General features: G+C 41.3%; 1 protein-coding gene across 3 annotated transcripts in view; it reads left to right on the top strand.

Moving 5' to 3' along the window:
• Positions 1-17,312, top strand: part of pax5 (paired box 5) — a 64,765-nt gene extending 47,453 nt beyond the window's left edge. For 2 of the 3 annotated variants that reach the window (XM_022758509.1, XM_022758508.1), the window contains exons 7-11: positions 386-518; positions 5,682-5,783; positions 9,007-9,093; positions 10,541-10,627; positions 12,251-14,400. In XM_022758509.1, coding sequence (XP_022614230.1) covers positions 386-518; positions 5,682-5,783; positions 9,007-9,093; positions 10,541-10,627; positions 12,251-12,333 — 492 coding nt within the window. In that variant the 3' untranslated portion in view covers positions 12,334-14,400. Of the gene's footprint in view, positions 1-385; positions 519-5,681; positions 5,784-9,006; positions 9,094-10,540; positions 10,628-12,250; positions 14,401-17,298 lie in introns of those variants that run through there. The other variant, XR_002665498.1, reaches the window with a different exon arrangement.
• The last annotated feature ends 2,729 nt before the right edge of the window (positions 17,313-20,041 follow it).

Here is a 20,041-nt window from a genome sequence, read left to right as displayed (position 1 = left end):
ATATATATATATATATATATATATATATGTGCGTGTGTGTGTGAGAGAGAGATGAAGAGAAAGAGGACGCTGATCTTGTGGTTATAGACTGTTGGACTGGGTTGTACAGTAAATCCCTGTCTTTGTAAACAGATCAATAAACTCTCAGCTGTAGGTGCTTCTGTGTATGTGTGCATGTGTGTGTGTGTGTGTTCACACTAAAGCTTCTTTGCTCTCTGCTATAAGGAAGCATGTCAGAAATGTAGCAATATATATCAGACAGATTGATCACAGCTGTAAGCAACATCCAGCACTGCTGTATATATTCATGTCATATCAGAAGATGTCGTGATTTGCTTTGTTGTTCGGACTTACTGAACTTTCTCCACTTCCTGCTTCTTCCCAGACGTCAGATTATTCGGCCATGGCCTCACTAGCAGGCGGACTGGACGAGATGAAGAACAGTTTGGCCAATCCTGGTACAGGGGCAGAGTTAGGAGCCAGTGTTTCCGGTCCGCAGTCCTATTCACTAGTTCCAGGTAAGAAAGACTCATTTTAATTATACCAACAAAAAAAGGTGTACACAAATTTAACAGATGTTCCCAAAAAAATATTTATTTAGTACAACTCTGTTTCAATATCATATCTTCATCAGGCAATCTGAATTCAATAGATCATTTCTGGGAGCGTCTCCTCAGTGTGCATTATTATTGTTTTTGCCTTTTTGTCCACACACCTCACCACAATACTGGGTTGTGCATACACTACTGTGTCTCATTGAACAATTCTAGTGTGCATTTTAAGTGCTTTTCGAAATTGTGGGGGCATGGTCAGCGACATCAATTTTTATGTCCAGTGCGATTACATTTTATTAATGAGAGACTATTAATTTTTTCACTTTTACACGGCAGCACTCAAACTTTCATCATCTTAGTAATTTCCCATAAAACCAATCATGAAGAGATGAACGGTCAGATGTTGGGTGATGTCCTCTTTAATGGTCATGTGAAAAAGGTGAACGATAAGAAGAGGAACTTAGAGACAATTAAAGGTGAAAGCTCTAATTTTTCTCATCGGGAACGATGATGAAGACATTATTTGGTAGCTCTGCCTCTGTCGTTCCATAATTCACAATCACTTAACAATATTTCATAGGAGAATTCAATACATAGCATTTTATACTGAATTTACAATCAAGCCCGATTGATTTAACCTGTTTAAAGAGCTCAGAGCTTTGGATCTCAGGAGAGGTGAGAAGCCCGGAGGAAAGGAAGAAAAGACAGGTTGAAGCTTAGGGGAAAAGTGAGAGCCTCGTCTCTTTCTCTGTCTCCATTTAGGGGCACTGGGAGAGGCAGTGGTTAATTAAGAGTAGACCAGGGAGCACTTGGACAAGGCTTCGACGTTCCCATCTGTAATGAGGGGAATCATAGAGCTGGGAATTTGGGGATATCTGGGAATGGGCTTTTCTTTTTTTTTTTTTTGCCCTTTGAAACCACCGAGGAATATTACCTGCTTACACCGAGAGACAGACAGAGACAGAGAGAGAGAGAGAGCGAGAAAAAGACAGAGAGAGAAAAATTTCCATTTCTGCTTATGCATGCAAACACACACATTCATATTCACACACACACTTTCTGAATATTATGCATGCATTTCCTTGCCTGTCTTTTCCCTCAGAATAGAGCTCCCTCTAGGGGATCAGACGTCTGTGTGTTTGACGCAATGTTATTGCATCCTTGAAGTGTTGATACTCTGGACACACGCTGAAGAGCCACATTTACACACTCAATCTTCCTTTCTGAGGTCTTTCCAAATCTGTAGGGGCATTTTCATTTCCCCTTGAACTTCACCGGGGCTACACAAGTGCAAACACACAAAGGGACACACTGTGCGCCCCCGATCCCTCCAGGTTTGACATGTGTTGCTCTGATGGCTGTTTGATATGGAAGAGTTAGGTAGTGAGACAGTGAGGGAGAAAGAGACGCACAGGATGTGTGTTCATCTGTAGCTGCAAGTGAGCACGGAGGAGACTTGTACTTGTTCGTTGACCTCTACGGCAAAGCTGTGGAGAACAGATACATCAACACAACTGGCATAAATATGCACAACACACACTGCGTGCACAGACACAGAAACACACACAAACCCACACACACACACACACACACACACACACACACACACACACACACACACACACACCTCAGAGGATCTGGCCCTGTCTGCCCCCTCTAAGTTGGGCTGTAGAGAGTCCATCTCTCCTCTCTTCCACCCTCTCCTCCCTCTCCTCCTTGCCCTGTGCACTGACCCTGAGCGGATGAGTAGCCCGTCTGCACTAATGCCTCGCTGTCGCGTCAAACACCAAGAAAAACTTTACTACACCAAGACAGGAGAGAGGAGGCGAAGAGGGACAGAGGAGGCTGGAGCAGAGAAGGGATCTGTGGGAGAGAAACACAAGTAGGGAGGGGTGGATGCAAGTATCACGTATTAAGAGAACAGAAATATGAGAGGACAAGATGTTGGAGCCTCAGCAGATTTGTAACCACACGTGTGCTGTTTTTCTTTGCGTACGCCACTGTCTCATATCAACTCCATTTTTTCTCCCATTTCTGTTCCCCATTACTTTTTTTTCCAGTAAACCCCAATAGTTGAGGTTGACCAATATTGATACTTGAGAATTAAAACAAATTTGACAACAATGTATCGACCAATCCACATATCATAAACAAACATTTTCCATACGGAGCCCTTAATTTAGATTTTTTTTAGACATGCTGCAGCATGGCTCTAAGAATGACAGTGTCGTACTTTGGTCATTTCTGCACTATCTCAGGTTTGTACAGACATTCATGGTCCCCACAAGATGAATCCTAATGACTCCTATGATCCCCTGACTTTTCCTCTTGTGCCACCATGAGGTTGACATGTCTGGTTCTGAATGAAATGTCCCGACAACTTTTGGGTGGATACTCCCCCTCACCATAACTTATAACCTTCATATCAAAAATGTAACATTTCTTATGCTTTTGTTTAAGACTAAATACCAGCAGACACTAACGATGTTCCCATCAGCCTCTGCTGTCCTTTGAGTTTAGTGCTAATTAGCAAACATTAGCATGCTACTTGCTACTACAATTTTTAACACAGTAAACATTATACATGTTAAACATCAGCCTGTTAGCATTTATGAGTGTAGTTATATTTTCCTGTGGTGGAAATGACTAAATACATTTAGTTCACTATACTGTACGACATTACCTGTATATACCTATATTCATTAGCATATATATTTATTTGTCAATAATAGTTACTAGTTATACTGAGCAGATTAAGATTTTACATACAAAGCACATGATCATTTTATAAAATGTGATGCAGTTTTTATGGATTAAACTATCCAATGGAATATAAATAAGATAAAATCATCTCCACCGCAACTGACTATAACATTATAATGCTGCTTAAATGTTAAGTCATCCGTAATAATAATCCAATAATAATTTATAGTATGACATTTTGAAAGTGACCGTATCACATAATGAATATTTTATGTTTGATACTTGGATTGGCTTCAGCTGATAATACTTATGCACCTTTTACTTTAATTGGACTTTTACTTGTAATGCAGTATTTATATATTGTGGTATTACTTTGACTGTAGTAAAGAAACTTCCCTCACCACTGCTGTCCTCCTTCTCCACTTAAACCTTCCCTCCTTGTTTTAGTCTAACTTTTTCTCTCAATTCACACCATCTTCCTTTCTCCTGGTCTTTTATATTTTCTTCTCAATTTCACTCTCCTCCTTCTCCTCCTTCTCCTCCTCCTCCTCCTATCAGTTAGTTAGTGGTGGTTAAGTGGAGGGGAAGTGAATGGGATTGATGGTGTTAGCATCTGAGCAGTTTATGATGATGATAAATGTGTGTGTGCAGGGGCAGGGGAGGAGGAGGGCGTTGGTGGGTGTGTGTGTGTGTGTGTGTGTGTGTGTGTGTGTGTGTGTGTGTGTGTGTGTGTGTGTGTGTGTATGATGATGATGAATGGAGGGCCCCCTCTCCACGCACTCCTACAGTCTACTGCGTGCAAACACAGAGAAATGATTTGGGCTGACACACTGTCATGTAATCTAATGCAGTTATATATCCTATTCACCAAGTGACAGACAGGGTTGGGGGGTAGTGAGAGGAGGGGGGAGTCAGTAAATTAATAGATGCCAGTGGATGGAAAACAAGGAGAGAAGAAACAAAAGAGGGTCGCCCTGAATGTGTTTTGGCATGCATTCAATAAAGATCCTGCATGACATGTAGCATTCTCAAGGTGATTATTGTAACCCTTTATTAGTAAATCACTACTACATTCATTTTGAATCACTGGTATGAATGCTGTCAGGAGTGGAAAGCAACTGTCATTGGCCATTTCCATAGAATAGATTTAACTAATAACATAAATAATGGCTGTAGTCCATTCAGGTGTGGCAGTTGCAGGGTCCTGGTGTTGTGCAGGCTGGCTCATTCAAATGGCCTAGTGGACCTTTGTTAATGAAGTTAGTTACACCTGTGTTTTTCCTGCTTGACGATTTGATTTGAACCTCTTTTCCCTTAAAAGTCAATCTCTGAGAAAGCATTTTTTAGAATGATGTTTGAGAAAGAGCTATAAGGTTGCTGGGGTTATTCCATGTTTTTATTATTGTCAGTAAATCCCATGAAAAGACCGGACACCTCCAAGCCCACCTCTCCCTGCTCTCAGACATCCCGTCCGTGGCTCTCAGACCCAAATACAATTGTTATTACTGAAGACATAAATCTTACAAATAGGTCCCAAACATGTCACCTCCGCTTAAAATAAATAAATAATAAATCTTTGCAAAATTAAATAATAATAATTTCCTAAAGCAGCAGAGAGATGCAGTTTTAAGCCAACAGAAGTAAACTGTGCATTGTTGGTGGACTATTTTGCTACTGAGTATATACAGCAGCAGGACAGCGAATGTGGGACTGCCCCAAAATACACTACATCGTACTAAAGGAACGTCACTCAGTTCAACAATGTGGCTCATCAATGTGCTTTTAATGGCTTTAGATCAGTGGATGCTATATCAGGCTTTGGCTACAGATACACATATAATACTTCACTAATACTTCACATTGATCAATAGGATCAATTTATTGTTGGTTTTGGGCTTTTGATGGGATTTGTATGCAGAGGGACTGGTTTGCAATCTCTATGGTTACAGTGTTCTCCGCATTCATAGCTATTGTACAAAAGTATAACAGTTTATCTGACAATGATATAGTGAAGTTAAAACCTTATTTACTATACTGTATCTTTACTGTACTCGTCTGTTGTAATTCTGTAAGTATTTCCTAAGGGTAAAGGTCATATGCAACATTTGAGGGATGGTGCCATTTCAGTGTGCTTCGAATTTACATCTCATGAATCAAAATCTTAATCCCATTATGTAAAACATTAATTCACTGGTTCAGGTCAGTTGCTACAAATATGTAGCATGAAACAATTAAAGAACATTAGATATAGGACAATAACAACTATGTGCCAACAGCTTGCAGGAGAAACACACAGTATAGAGCTATGAGGTATAAAAATGATGATGGTAAATTAGTGACAGTATTGACACTTATTATTATATTGATACCAGTGAAGGTGATGACAGCATACGTGTGTGTGTGTGTGTTTGTGTGTCATTACAGGTCGAGACATAGCCAGCACCACTCTGCCAGGCTACCCTCCTCATGTTCCTCCCACTGGACAGGGCAGCTATTCCACCCCTTCCCTCACTGGCATGGTACCTGGTGAGTGTACACACACACACACACACACACACACACACACACACACACACACACACACACACACACACACACAGAGAGAGAGAGATAATTTAGTTACACTATAATAGTTTTAAGAAAAATGCCATTGTACTCGCCTTTCCTTTCCAGTAATTCGTTCATCTCTCGCCATCTTTTCAGCAGATGTGTAACTGTACTTACATATCTGTTTGAATCCCCACTGGATGCATGTGTGGAGTGTTTCCCGTGTGTGCGAGTGTCTTTAGGGGGTGTACTTAGCTTTGCTACTTCCTCTTTCTTGTCTGTCTACACCATGGCTGACAGTGCTCCCGGGGGGTGGCGTGTGTGTGTTTTTGTGTACATCTATTCATGTGTCTGTTTGTCTGTGTGTGTGCGTGTGTGTGTTTGTGCTTGTGTTGTGTGTTTCTGTGTATGTGTGTGTGTGTGTGTGTGTGTGTATCATTACAAACCAGCCACAGTAGCACAGCTGTCCCTCCTCAACATTAGTAATTTGTTTTTAATGAGAATCACCAGTGACCCACGACTAATTCATTCATTCCCTTCCACTCCGCCTTCTACGCCGCTTTTGTGTTTCAATCCTGGACCGCCATTCTTGCTCTCTGGTTCTCGCTCTCTCTCTCTCTCTCTCTCTCTCTCTCAGTCTTGCAGTGGTGGTCCTGGTCAGTGTGGAGTATACTGCAGAGAAATAAAGGGAGAAACACAAAAGCAACAACCGCAGTGAAACAAAGTCAAAACAATGTTGTTTACAAGTTCTTGTCTCTGTGTATTCCCAATCATTCAGTTTGTGACACACACACACACACACACACACTCGTGGGTTCTCACACACACACACACACACACACACACACACACACACACACACACACACACACACTCTCAGTGGACATGTAGGAACAGCACGTCTAAAGATGGGTGACCCTGTCGGCCTGTCCCCCTGCGCTCACCCCATCCTGTCCTCAGGTTTGACAGCATATTTGTGTGTGTGTGTGTGTTTTTGTTGGTGTATGTTTATGCGTGTGTTGGCATACAATTGTTTGTGCGCATGTGTGTTTGTTTTTGACAGTGTGTATGTGTGAGTGTGTGCGCGCCTGTGTGTGTGTGCGACCTTGACACTGAGCTACACAAGGGAGACCCCTGAGCCCCACCCTCCACCCCCTCTCTCCCTCCCTCCACTCGTTTCCTAAACAACCTGACACGTTGCCGTCACTACGGTGATGACAAGGGGAGGATGTTCGCACCCAGGGATGCCATGGAGACCATATCCCGACCCCACCTGACAGCTAAACATACACACACATAACTACACACATACACACACACTTGCACAAAGGGTAGTGCAAGAAAGAAAACTTGGGTTGCGCATCCAAACACACACACACACACACACACACAGACACACACACACACAGACACAGTCTCGACATCTAAATTCTTCTCAGTGAATATTCGAAGCTGCCTGAATCCACGAGCTGACTAGAGTGAGTGGAGGAGATAATCTCTCAACTTTGCTTCTCCGGCTTCACCATGTTTTATCTCAGCACTTCTCAGGCAAATTATTCTCCTTTTTGTCCGCTCTGTCTAATATCATACCTTCATTAAGCAAGCAACTCTCTTCTGCTGTTCTTCTTCTCTGCCTCTGTCTCTCTGTCTCTCTCTCTGCAGCAGGGGGGCTGACACTCAGAGGGGGTGTAGGAGAGCAGTGAGGCAGAACCGACAGAACGAGAGGGAAAGAGGAGGAATGGGTGGGGGGAGGTTGGAGGGAGGGGGCATCAGGGTCTGTGACTGTCAGCTATGGGAGAGGGATCCCCCGGGAGGAGTGAAGGTTCAGGAGAAAAGAAAGAAAGAGCAAAAGAGTGTAAAAAAAAAAAAAAGAGAGCAAGTCAGCGGAGAGATGGAAAAAAAAGGAGGAGAAGAAATGGGAAAGAATGTTGTTTTGATGTGAAGGGTGACGAGCAGGCTATAGTCAGGCGGGCCAGAGGACGAGAGAGAGAAAAATAAAGAGGAAGGGGTGAAGGGAGGGAGGGAGTGGGAGGGGAAGACAAGAGGGAGAGTAGACCCCAGACAGTAAGTAGTAAATGAGGGAGAAAAGCTACGCTATCATCCACTGTATGGCAGGACCACTACAGACTCGCTGAGCTCTCCAGCTGAATCACTCTCAACTAGTCTGCAAACTGTTCTGTAGAAAACACAGAACAGTAGCTCCTCATTACCTTTAAAGACAACACATCTACCGCCACCGTGGTTAAAGTTTGGTTTGGTGTAGGAACAAAAAAAAAAAAAAAGACTTGGTAAAGGTCAGAGAAAGATAACAGGTAACTGTTATAATTTACACAGCCACAAGAAATACACAAAACATGTATCCCACGATCAGTTTTTTGGAGTGTTCCAGTCATGGATAAGTGTCTTGAGAGCGAGACGATATAGTTAAAGCTTTTAATAATGTGCAGCAATTAACATTTCAGAGTAAAACATGCTGTTTGTCAGAAGCTGAAACTTGAATTATGGGCAACATCCTGGTTTAGCTAGTCTGAATATGCTAGCTGGAGTACTAATAAAATACAGGATACTTTGGTATAGGCTATGAATGCCTCATCCAGGTTTCTGATCACTGTGGAATCTGCACAACGGCATTCAGAGACATTGGTTAGTTGGTGAAACAAAACTAGGATGATCAATGATGTATTGACCACATTAAAAGGTAAATTAAAATCTGGTCTTTCTCTCATCAATCTTTACAGATGATGAGAGGGATACGCTAAATCTAACACAGTGGTCAATTCAGCAGCCAGAAACTCTGCACTTCCTAAAACACTGAGATGAGACTCAGTCTTTACAAAAATAAGGGATTCGTAACATGAAAATTTGTCAAAATGAGACACCTAGTTTCATTGTTTTTCAATCATATTCTTAATGGAATAAAACCAGGATAACACTCAACTCTCGTGTTCCCCATTTCCCGCAGTTTTACAACTAGCCTTTGTTCGTGCAGTGATGTCCCCCTACAGCTTGCTTGTTCTGAGAAAAGGCTGGCAGTTTAAAAAAAGTTGATGAGTATAGGGCTCCATAAAACACAAGTAAAATAAAAATAAATAGTGTTTTGCCCCCTTGATATCCAAGGAAAAAGTTTACAGGCAGGATAATTGTCTTTATACTTGTTGTTGTTCATAAACATAATTTATTCCTGTTTCTCTTTTTCTTTCAGGTGGAGATTTTTCCGGAAGTCCATATTCCCATCCTCAGTATTCCACATACAATGAATCGTGGAGATTTCCTAACCCCAGTTTATTAGGTAGGTGAATCCCATATCTCTCCAGCCAGCCTCTGCTTACCAGAACTGGATCAATAATTGTATCAATGATTTTTCATTTCATTCTACCTCACATCCTCGTTCCAGCCTGTCTAATACTCGCTTGTAATACGTATCTTCATGCTCCACTGTTCATTTTTTCATTACATTTCATTCTGTATTGTACTGTACAGTACAATACATCATAGACATACTAATGGTTCTGTGCAAGGATTTCTTTCTTTTTTTTTTTTTTTAAAGACTGGCAATTTGGGGTGTGAATGGATTTGAAGAACAGGACAGCAGAGAGCTAGAGAGAGAGAGAGAGAGAGAGAGAGAGAGAGAGAGAGAGAGAGAGAGAGAGGAAGGAACAGATTAGGAGGCGTTTATCTGCATCTCATCAGCATTGCATTTTGGAATTTGTGGGTTTTGATGTTATAGTTTCTCTGGAGGACGCTGACACTGATCACATATTTTTAATTTTTCATACAATCGCTCTTATGTTAATCCTCAATCAATGGTGGGCTGAGTTAGTCATTGATCATCAATCAATCTATGAGAATTTGATATGATAAATTGGAGATCAGGTTGCTGCTTATTACACTCAAGCTGCCGTCAAGCAGTGACATGTTGAACAACAATGATCAGAAGCAACTTTAGCTCACAGCCTTTGAGCTAATTCTCACTGTGAGGCAACGTGACACGACAAGAGTGACAACACAGACAATCTGGAGTGACGTCTGAGAGCATAATCAAAGATCAGAAATACATAAAAGTTTTTTAATATTTTGTAGAGGCTTAAAATCTTTATTCTAGCTTGGCCCTGATATACTGTATTTCTTTTACTGTCGACAAATCCCAAGAAAGTAGTTTATTTTGAGTCTCTACTTACTGCAGCCATAAATACTACAGCACCAAATCCATTGCCAAAAATGCAATATATACTCCTGTTTTAGGAAACTACTCATCACCTGTTTTTAAAGATTTAAACCTTAAGTAGTAACCACTGGGCTTGGGGCCATAGACTGGATAGAGACAGACTAACAGTTTTGGTCTTTTTATGGGATTGATTGACAATAAGACAAATATAGATTATCAGCAGCCTTATTATTTAATGTCAATGAATCAATAACAATACCAGTGACTAACTCATGACACCTTATGGCAAAGAAATCCAAACCAGAAAGTAACATCCCAACAATGTCTTCACACCTTTGCATCCATGTTTAACAGGACAAATGAACCCTGAGCCAAAAAATAGTCTGTGTCAAAGTCAATGTCTAGGGAGCCATTTCAGGGGTCATGTTTAAAGGTGAAAGGGTCAAGGGGTGACGGTGTAAAAGGTCAATAGGTGAGAGGGGTCAGTGCTGTGCTGACCTGTAGTATGCCCCCACCCTTTCCTCTCCTCACTTCTCCTTTCCCTTCCTTCCCTCCATCCCTCTGTCCCCAGTGTTTCAGCAGGATTATGGGTCTCTCCTGGGGACGGAAATTGGCTGCTCCTCCAGTCTCTTCACCAGCCAGGCAGGACAGATGCAAGGTAGGTGGAGAAAAAAACAGAGAGAGAGAGAAGAGAGAGAGCAAATGAAAAAACAAAGACAAATTAAAAGTGTGTGGGATGATTCAGGTGTATGTACAGAGGAAGGTGCAAAGATTAGGACAGATGATGGTAGAGCAGAGGAGGAGAAACTGTAAGAGACTTTAGTATGATAACGGATGAGCAGACACATAATATGAGGACAAGATGCACATTAGGAGACACTGAAAGGTTTAAGATTGATGGCAGGGGAACAAGAGAGGCTGCGATGCAAAGGAAAGGCGGGGAGAGATGAGAGAAGAGGTGACAAATGAAAGAAAAGGGAGTTAAATAAAGAGGCAAAAGGGGAGAGAGGGCGTCTGAAGTCTTGAGTGAGACTAAATAGTTTGTCAGGCCGGCTTAATGCCTCACTTCCCCAAAGAGCCTCCTGAGATTACCTGGACTATGGACAGACATAACCTGTCAACACAGCTTGGCTGATTGATGGAAGTGACAGAGACAGGTGTGTGTCTGTGTGTGTGTAAGCAGGTTTTTTCTGTGTGTATTAAGGTGTGTGAGTGTGGGTTGCTGTGTGTCTGTGAGGTTACAGTATTGAATTGACCTCTTCCCTGAGGAGAGAATAGACTCAAGGGATCAGTAGTAGTAGAGCTGTACTCAGTGTGTCAGCTTAGACTGTCACTTAGATCTTGTGTGAGTGCGCGTGTGTGTATGTGTGTGTGTGTGTGTGTGTGTGTGTGTGTGTGTGTGTGTGAGAGAGAGAGAGAGAAAGAGAGAGACAGAGAGAGGAGGGCGACATTGAAAGAGAAGCTTGTAAGGAAGTAGACTGAGTTCATTTTATTGGTTTTACATGAAAGGGAGACTAATTTTTTCTGTCATTAGTTTCATCGGCTCATGTCATCTCATCCCAGCCTTTCACTACTCACGTTCAAAGTAAAATATAATCTTGACAGAAAATTGAACCTGCTCATTCCACATTTACACTGTATTTCAGTAACCCCAAGTAGTTAAAGGATAATTCTGATTCATTACAACTTGGGTCTTATTTTTGTCATTTTTAAACATCATTCCTATCTGTAATAAGACTTGCACTCACCGAGGTAATTGCTGAGATCTGTGAATGCCACGACATTGCTTCGGAAGTTCAATTGGGAAAGAAACCTGAGCGGAGCCACATGACAATCATCTGTCAATTGTAGCAATGAGCCCACAGAGAATAATAATCCAACTCTGATTCAGTTCTCCCCAGCTCTGTGGAACATTTCACCGTCTTTTGAGTCTGTTGTTTTGGTTTTAGATTAAGCAGCTTTACTGTTTTGGTTCACTCTCTTAGCTTTCATCAGCCTATGTCAACATTTTTCAGCTTGTTGTGCTGCCCCCTATTGGCCAGTTTTAATGAATTCAGGTTTAAATAATCTGGTTAACCTGCTGGATTTGTTGCCACCATGTTCACCATGTCAGTTTGGTGACTACGGAAATGAGGCCAACTACAAAAACAAGACCCAGGTTGTAATGCACTGGACTCATCTTTTACCTAAAGACATTCACATTCTGCACTATATTTATTTCTTTGTTGAGCCTTGCAGTATCTGAACGAATTGAATAAAACGTGTCTTTGTTTCTTCTCAGGGTCACCGTACTACTACAGCGCGACATCACGGGGGGCGGGCCCTGCAGCCACTGCAACAGCCTCCGCCTACGACCGCCACTGACCCCTCCTTCTGAGAGAAGAGGAGGATGAGGAGAAGGAGACGAGGGAGGAAGGGAGGGAGGGATGGATAGCACCGTCACCGCTCAGTACAAGCCTGCCTACGCACGTATTTTTGACGTCAGTGAAGTTTGAATTTTCTTTGATTGACACGCCAACAACTGCACTGCTGGGCTGCAACACAGACATACTGCATTGGTATTACATTACTGTGATGATCACAGGCATGGCAATAGTCTCAGATTTGTAAGCAAGTAAATTTGGACCCTCCCATGACTTATCAAGGCTTGGTATACCTATCGTGTTTTTAACCAATCATCCACAAATCCAAGAGGTCAGTGGACTATGTGCGCAGCAGTGATTGAAACTGTAATCTGTATTGTGATCTTCTGGGTAAAATGTTGTGTTTTCAGGTTGGGAATATTTTTGATGAAATTGTTTGAGCTGATTAGACCAAAATCACTTTTTCAAACAGTCTTTTTATGACCTGACATCAATCAATCAATTTTCTATGCCATGCTACGGAGAAGTAAAGACAATCCAACTCTCATAACTTTGAATGACCAAAATCACCCATGTCATTATCATTCTAGTCTCTTTGCTGTAGATTCAACACATTTCCCCTGGGATCACAATGCTTAATAAATGGGATACCCTAATTTTCAATGGGAGCGTTCAGTTTCACCAATGTTTGCCAAGCCCCACCCACCTCTATTACTGTTACTATGCCTGTCAAGCTTTGTGTTCTCGCTCGGCACATATGCAGAAGCAAACAAAAACAGCTCATTAACAGCTTTCTAGAGTTCAAGAGTTTATTAGCTGCAGCTAGCAAGCTAATTAAGCTAGCTAGCATATACTTTTTTACCTTCTCAAATAGTATGTTTTACTTTTTAACATTACAAAAGAAAAGGCTTTTAGGATGAGGACTTTCTTTGGCAAATGTAGTTCTGTCATGGGTGACAGTTGGGGCTGTAGATCATTAACCATGTAGATGGTTAATTATCTTGTAAGTAACAGGAGGTTACAACTGTAGGTAGTACCACACATGCTAACATTTGTAGCTTTGAGTAAATAAACATAGTTTAATCAAATATTACACTTAATGATTTTGGTTTCGGAAAGACTTAAAAATGTGGAGAAATCCAAAGCTTGACAGGTCTGCCATGCTTAGTTACAATTGCTAAGCTATGATGGGATAATTGACATTGGCGGTGGGGTTTAGCGAGTCAATTTCTGTGGTTGTATTCACATCCTAATGTGTTTGCAGTTGTCCAACAGGGAAGTCTGTATCCTCACATCCATACTTGCATTTGAAGTGGTTTGAATGCCACTGACCAATGGATAAAGCACAGCATTAAATCTGAGCCCTCTACTGTAAATAGAACAGTATTGAACATGTTCACATCAGACAGAAATCAAATCAACCAGGGAGTGTCATTGAACAGGAAGGTGCTATCCTACCTCCCCAGCCAAGATTTAGTCCTGATCAAGAGCTATTTATAATGGAGGAGACACAGAGTAATATATTAAGAAGCTTTTCTGCGCTGCACTCCGTGATGAGAGTGAATGCCTGTAATGATTTATAATATGTGTCACGCTGTTGTGCTAGAATAGTGATGATGATGCTGATGATGACGACGATGCAGTGAAATATGAAATCTTAAAAACTTTCAATATGAGAAGAAGTCTTTGTTTATAAATGTGATCCGACTGCAATTTTCTTGTTTATAGTTTGTTGCCTGGTATCAGTTGACACAGGTGCCATTTAATAAGTCGCCATTTTTATCTGCTTCCTGAATATTCAAAAGAAGAGCCAGGAAGCAGTGGCACCCTCTCTTTCTCTCTCTCTCTCTCGCTCTCGTTCTCTTTCTATTTCTCTCTTTAAACTCCCCAAAGATGGGCCCCCCCTAGTGGATCGGCTGACAAACTACAAAAGCACAAAGAGACTCAATCATCATTTAAAGGCGCCATTTTACTTTTTTTTTTACTTCCTTTTAGAACCATGAAGTACTTCTTCTCCCCTTCTTGAGTGCTTGTCCTTGTGCTGTTAAACATCCTGAAATTGTTTCTATAAAAGCATCGCTTTCGTGAAAAAAAAACAAGTGAAACTGTTTTCTTCTTTTTTTCTTTTTTTTTTTATTTGTCTCCTACATCAGTTCTGCACTGTGACAATGCATGACACCAGGGTTGAGGCCTTACCCACCTAATGTACAGACACAGTAGGACAGAATTGCCCCTCAGCACTGATCTGATCAGTGTGTTACCCCTCCCAAATGTCTGAGGGCCCCACGATATTGATCTTGTGAGAGGGCAATATCTTCCTAAACCTGTACGTAGCTTCCTGTCTCACTTATGTCCATACAAGATTTGTACAGTAATCAGTGAAAGAGAAGAGAAGTCACAATGTCAATAGCAATTTCAATTATTCACATTTGACTTTAGATTTTAGTGATGGAGCTTTCTTTACGATAAAAAGATTAAGAGGTGTGTGGTGTTGTTTTAGCCATCGTCTGCAAGTGTTTACATATCTTTTGTTTGTTTGTTTGTTTGTTTTTGGGTATGTGTGACTGACCGTAGCGCTTCATTGCTACTGTGTAGTTTTACTAGCTAACAGATTGGAGGCACCAAATCTGCAGCGTGAGACATAAAATATAGCTATAAAACATATACCTATGAACACTGAACAAAGCTGTTAGTTTATCAATCTTTGTTGTTTCTGGGTTTTGAAATAGTGATAGAGTGGCTCCTTTTACATTTGTAGACCTTAAAAGTTGTGCATACACAACTCTAAAGAAGATTCTTATAATGGCTCACCTGCTGTGCTGCCAGCATGCACCGCAGCAGGAGCCTTTCCTTATTTCTGTCTTTCTCTCTTGATCTTTCTGAGGCATTATTGAACCTGAACCACACCAGCTGAAAACAAGGACAGTGCCTTTAGTTTTATATGTCAACAAGCCCCTGACTGACCACGAGTCACTAAAACAAGATTCAGCGTCCTTCCCTGCAATTCCTTAAACGAAACTATCTGCCCACGCAAGACAGGTTTGTAGATTATATAAAGCCTTCCACAAATAAGTAGCAAAGAGTTATTTCAATACCAACGTCAGACGACATTTCATAATATAAACAGCAGCAGTGCAGCTGTGTTAACAGGACCTTCCCCCGATCGAGCACCGTATACTATGCATCACCGTCCTGCGCATCTCCCATCACATGGACATTTCAGTCACAGATCCTCCTGTAAAATTTGTAACAGGGGTTACGCTGAAAATACAAACTCATCGGATTTTAAATATTCTCAGCCATCCACCAGCTTTGAAAAAAAAAAAAAAACCCAACATCCAACAGCTGTAAAACAACAAAAACACAATTTATTCTACGAATGGTTTCTTTCATCAATATAAGGCATGCAAAATCAAAGATGGTGCAGGACTCCTTCCTCACTGGAGTGGTGCTGAGCCGGAAAATGTACAAATGAGATTACACTTTTAATTGCCAGTAATATTGCAGTATAGTTTCCGGCCACCAGTGGCAGCACTGAGCGCTTCAGTCAGTGAGCGAGGAAGGAGTCCTGCCTTATATTAATGTAAATAAAGAGACCTTTTTTTCTGTTGGAATAAATCATGTTTCTAGCCATGCTGGCGGTGTAAGGGGATAACAGTGTTGGTCCATCTGTCAGTTGGTCAGTCCCCCATTTTGGTCCAGACTGAAATATCTCAACACCTATTGGCTAGGTTGCCATGAAATTTGGTACAAACATTCATTGCAACCCAGACAAGGAATTGTACTGACTTTGATGATTCTCTGACGTTTCCTCTAGTGCCAACATGAGGTTCGCAACTGGTTCAAGATGAAAAGTCTCCACAACTGTTGCATGGATTACCATGAAATTTGGTGCAGACATTCAGATCCCCCTCAGGATAAATTGTAATCACTTTGGTGATTCTCCGACTTTTCATCTAATTTGTTGACAACAAATAGTGAACATGGTAAACATTATAGCTTTTTAACGTTGCATGTTATCACTGCAGACTGCGAGTATGTTAGTATGCCAGTCTTAGCATTTAGCTCGAACCACAGCTGTATCTAAGTACAACCTAACAGAGCCGCACAGCTGTAGACCATCAGCCTTGTTATTTAACAGATATCCTTGTTTTCATCCAGCTTTAAAAGTCCCAGAGGAGGGTTTATATTTTCGGTATTCTTCCAGTATCAAATATTTATGTCAATGTCTGTGACTGAAATGTCCAAATTCTGTGAGGTATCATACAGGACCATAATACATGGTATGCAGCCCTGGATCGGGGCTACACAGAACCCCACTGGCTTGACAAGGAGTGAACACTGAAAAAAAAAAAAGGCACAAAATATACAAAAAGACCAAGTAAGCAACAGACATATATCAAGTCTGTTCATCAATATTGCTGTTTTTTTAATTGACCAGAGCATCTTATAAATGAATTACGCCCCTTTTCCACAAACACAGACACACGAATACACACACACACACACACACACACACACACACACACACACTACTGTAAACATGAAGAAATATTGATTGAAAGTCGTTCTCCTTGAAGAGGTGAATCCGGTCGAGCCTCCTGTCTCTGCTCACGAGAAGCTGCGACACCAAACAGGACAAACTTTGACGCCCGTTCTCTGGTGTAGCCAAGAATCCAGAGATACATTAACAGGATTATTTGTTAACTATGCATCTCATAGTAACACAGCTTGCCTTGCCATTGCTTTGACCTAACTGATTCGCATGGGGAGAGAATGGCTTTTCATTGGCCCGCAGTCGTTTCGATTGGCAGCCATGACATTGACTGCAGCGATGAGGGGGGACTGTCATTGTGGGTGGTACTGTAGGAAGCATGGCGGGCAGAGGCCACACACACACACACACACACACACACACATAAATGTAAGTACAGACACACACTCTCCCTCCCTTTGTCCTTTGCAGACTGGTGATCGCCCCTCCTCTCATGCCCCTGTGTTCCCCAGGGGAGTCCAAACCTGCTGTGCCATCAGAAGCTCATCCCAGCTTTTTTCTCCCCCTCCCTCAGCCCTAATCTCATCATATCTCATGCAATCGTCTTCCCCTTTCTCTCCTCTCCTCCCCTCCTGTAGCACTGCCACACCACCAGGATTAGGAATATTAAAACTATTCTGTTGATTTCAGGCCCATGACCTTCCTCAAAAAGTCCTCCCTCTTTCTTCAGACAGCCCTATTAATCCTTTTTTCGTCTTACTTTTCTCTCCGACTATTCAGACGTGATGCTCACTGTCCTGTCAGAAATTCTGCATAGGAATGAAGCAGTGTGTTTTGTGCCAAAGTGAGGTCATTTCAATGGCAATTTTGCTGCCAGTATCTTTATTTGGCCAACAATAGTCCGTGAGATCACATCTCGCACTCTGTTTTCTCCTCATGCGGCTAAAGAGCATTTAAAACACAAAGAAACACTAGTTTCAGATCAAACCAAGACATTTTATTTCCAGCACTGCCACAGTTTACTGTCCATGAAAATACAATTGCATCCTGAATTTTTATCCCAGCTCCAAGTCAAATAGGAAACTGAAATAAATGCAAATTAGTTTTTTTTCTTTATTATGATTTCTCACCGAGTGTGCACTGCCTGACTGTATCTCAATATGAATCCATGAAGATGGCTACTGCCTTTGTAAAACCTGAGGGGATTTCAGCATCACATCTTGACAGCAATTAGTGGCACAATCTGTTTCATGCTTGCTGATATAACTAGGCTCTGGACAGATCTCATACTGAAGTGTTACTATGTTCTGTACATCTTAATATTATTCAACTGTGGAAGAGGAGAAATACACACGACTCAGCCTACAAAAATCGACTGTGCTTTTTAAGCAGATGTTTCAATCAAAAAAAAAAAAAAAAAAAACAACAAAAAAAAAAAAAACAATTACATGATTTTTCATCTTACTGTGGCCTTTCGTGTAACAATCTGGAGTTTTTTTGTGTCCATGGCTTCCTATCTGGGGTGTTAAAGAGATATTTATATCTGTGACGTTTTGGTATAAAAAAAAATAAATAAAAATATGAACAAACAAATGACAGAAAGAAATACACCAGAACGCAAAGACAGACGCAAAGACGAAATTAGGTTTTAACGATTCATCTCACTCTATTCTTCAAAATCAAATGCGACAAAAAGAAAACATATCTGTAACATTCACCAAAGCCTGTGATGCCTGTTTTAAATGATAGATTCTTGTACAAAAAAACATATAAAATAGCAGAAAAGACTTACAGATACAAACACAAAATGAAGATAAGAAATGCCTTCAAATATTCTGGAGGGGAGGATTTAAAAAAAGTAAAAGAAATGCTTCTTTAAGAAAATGTGTATGTTTTTTATTCGATTTTCTAGTAGTTGCAAACAAAAACTTGGTGTTTTTTCTCTTTGTGTGTTGTGTGTTGTCTTAATATTTGAATGTATTTTACTGCAGTGCGAATTTGCCAAAGATATCATATCATTTGATTTCTCTCCTTGATTTTTTTTTTTTTTTTTTTAGTTTTTTTGTTCCTGAATTGTGACCAATTTTGTTCAGAAAACTGGAAATAAATGGTGAATTTGATATTATGCTTATTTTCTATATTTCTATTGTTAATATTGTTATTTTATTTCCTGGGTTTGAGTTTACTGTGAAATATTAAATTGCAGTTTGCTTGATGCATCTCTTCATACTCAGTCTGTGTACCTGTCCATCCGTCCACCTGAGTGACTGTTGTTGGTGAATTATTCAATTTATGTACCTGTAATGTGAAGCTAAGAAGTAATTATTTGTAAATATTTGCCATAATTTTATTGGTCCTTCAGAATAAAAAATAATTTTTTGGAAAATAAAGGTTCTGTGTCAATGTTTAGCTGCACATTTACATGCATTTTTAATGGACATCAACATGCATACAAACAATACAGACACATAATTACTGCTGTTGTAAATGTCACATTCCTCGACATCCAACCTCAGTCTGGACAGTCGGAGACTTCCAGAGCTGGAGGTTGTTTGTGTCTCAGTGTGACCCCACAGCTGTGCTTCCATCCTGGGGATGCAAATATCATCTTGGGGCATCTGTCTGGGGGCGAAGGGAGGGACATGGCTAAACCCCCTCCCTCGCCTCACCCCACCAAACTGAGTGAATGGAGTGTCCCAGTGCTGCAGTCTTGGCTGCTGGCCGAGTCCAGGAGGGGGCAGAGGTGTGTATGTGTGTGTGTGTGTGTGTGTGTGTGTGTGTGTGTGTGTGTGTGTGTTTGCGGAGGGGAGGGGGAGGAGGTATGGGGAGAGGGGTGATAATAGGACACAAGCCATGACATGGCGACAACACGCCGCACACACAGAAAACAGCACATACCCAGCTTGAGACACAGGCCGGGCTGTCCGCAGCTTGGGTGCCTGCCCAATACACCAGAATGGCACAGTGCGCTTTTGTGTGTGCATGTGTGTGCGCGTCCAGGCTCAATTTGGTTCTTTGCCAACTAAAAGCGACCCGGTAAGCTTGTGTAAGAATGCACCACATCATAAAGGATAAATACTTAAGTAAAAGTTGACCATTGGTGTGTTATTCCAGCTATCAGGGCTGGATGAACTCAAGAGGGGGCGTTAGGGCAAAAATGAGCTGTGGACCCCTAATTGGCCATTACACACACACACACACACACACACACACA

The sequence above is a fragment of the Seriola dumerili genome, unplaced genomic scaffold, assembly GCF_002260705.1.
Source record: "Seriola dumerili isolate Sdu_G_001 unplaced genomic scaffold, Sdu_1.0 BDQW01000301.1, whole genome shotgun sequence".
NCBI classification, from domain to species: domain Eukaryota; kingdom Metazoa; phylum Chordata; class Actinopteri; order Carangiformes; family Carangidae; genus Seriola; species Seriola dumerili.
The sequence above is the reverse complement of the archived record's forward strand: the minus strand, read 5'-3'. Positions and strand labels throughout refer to the sequence as shown.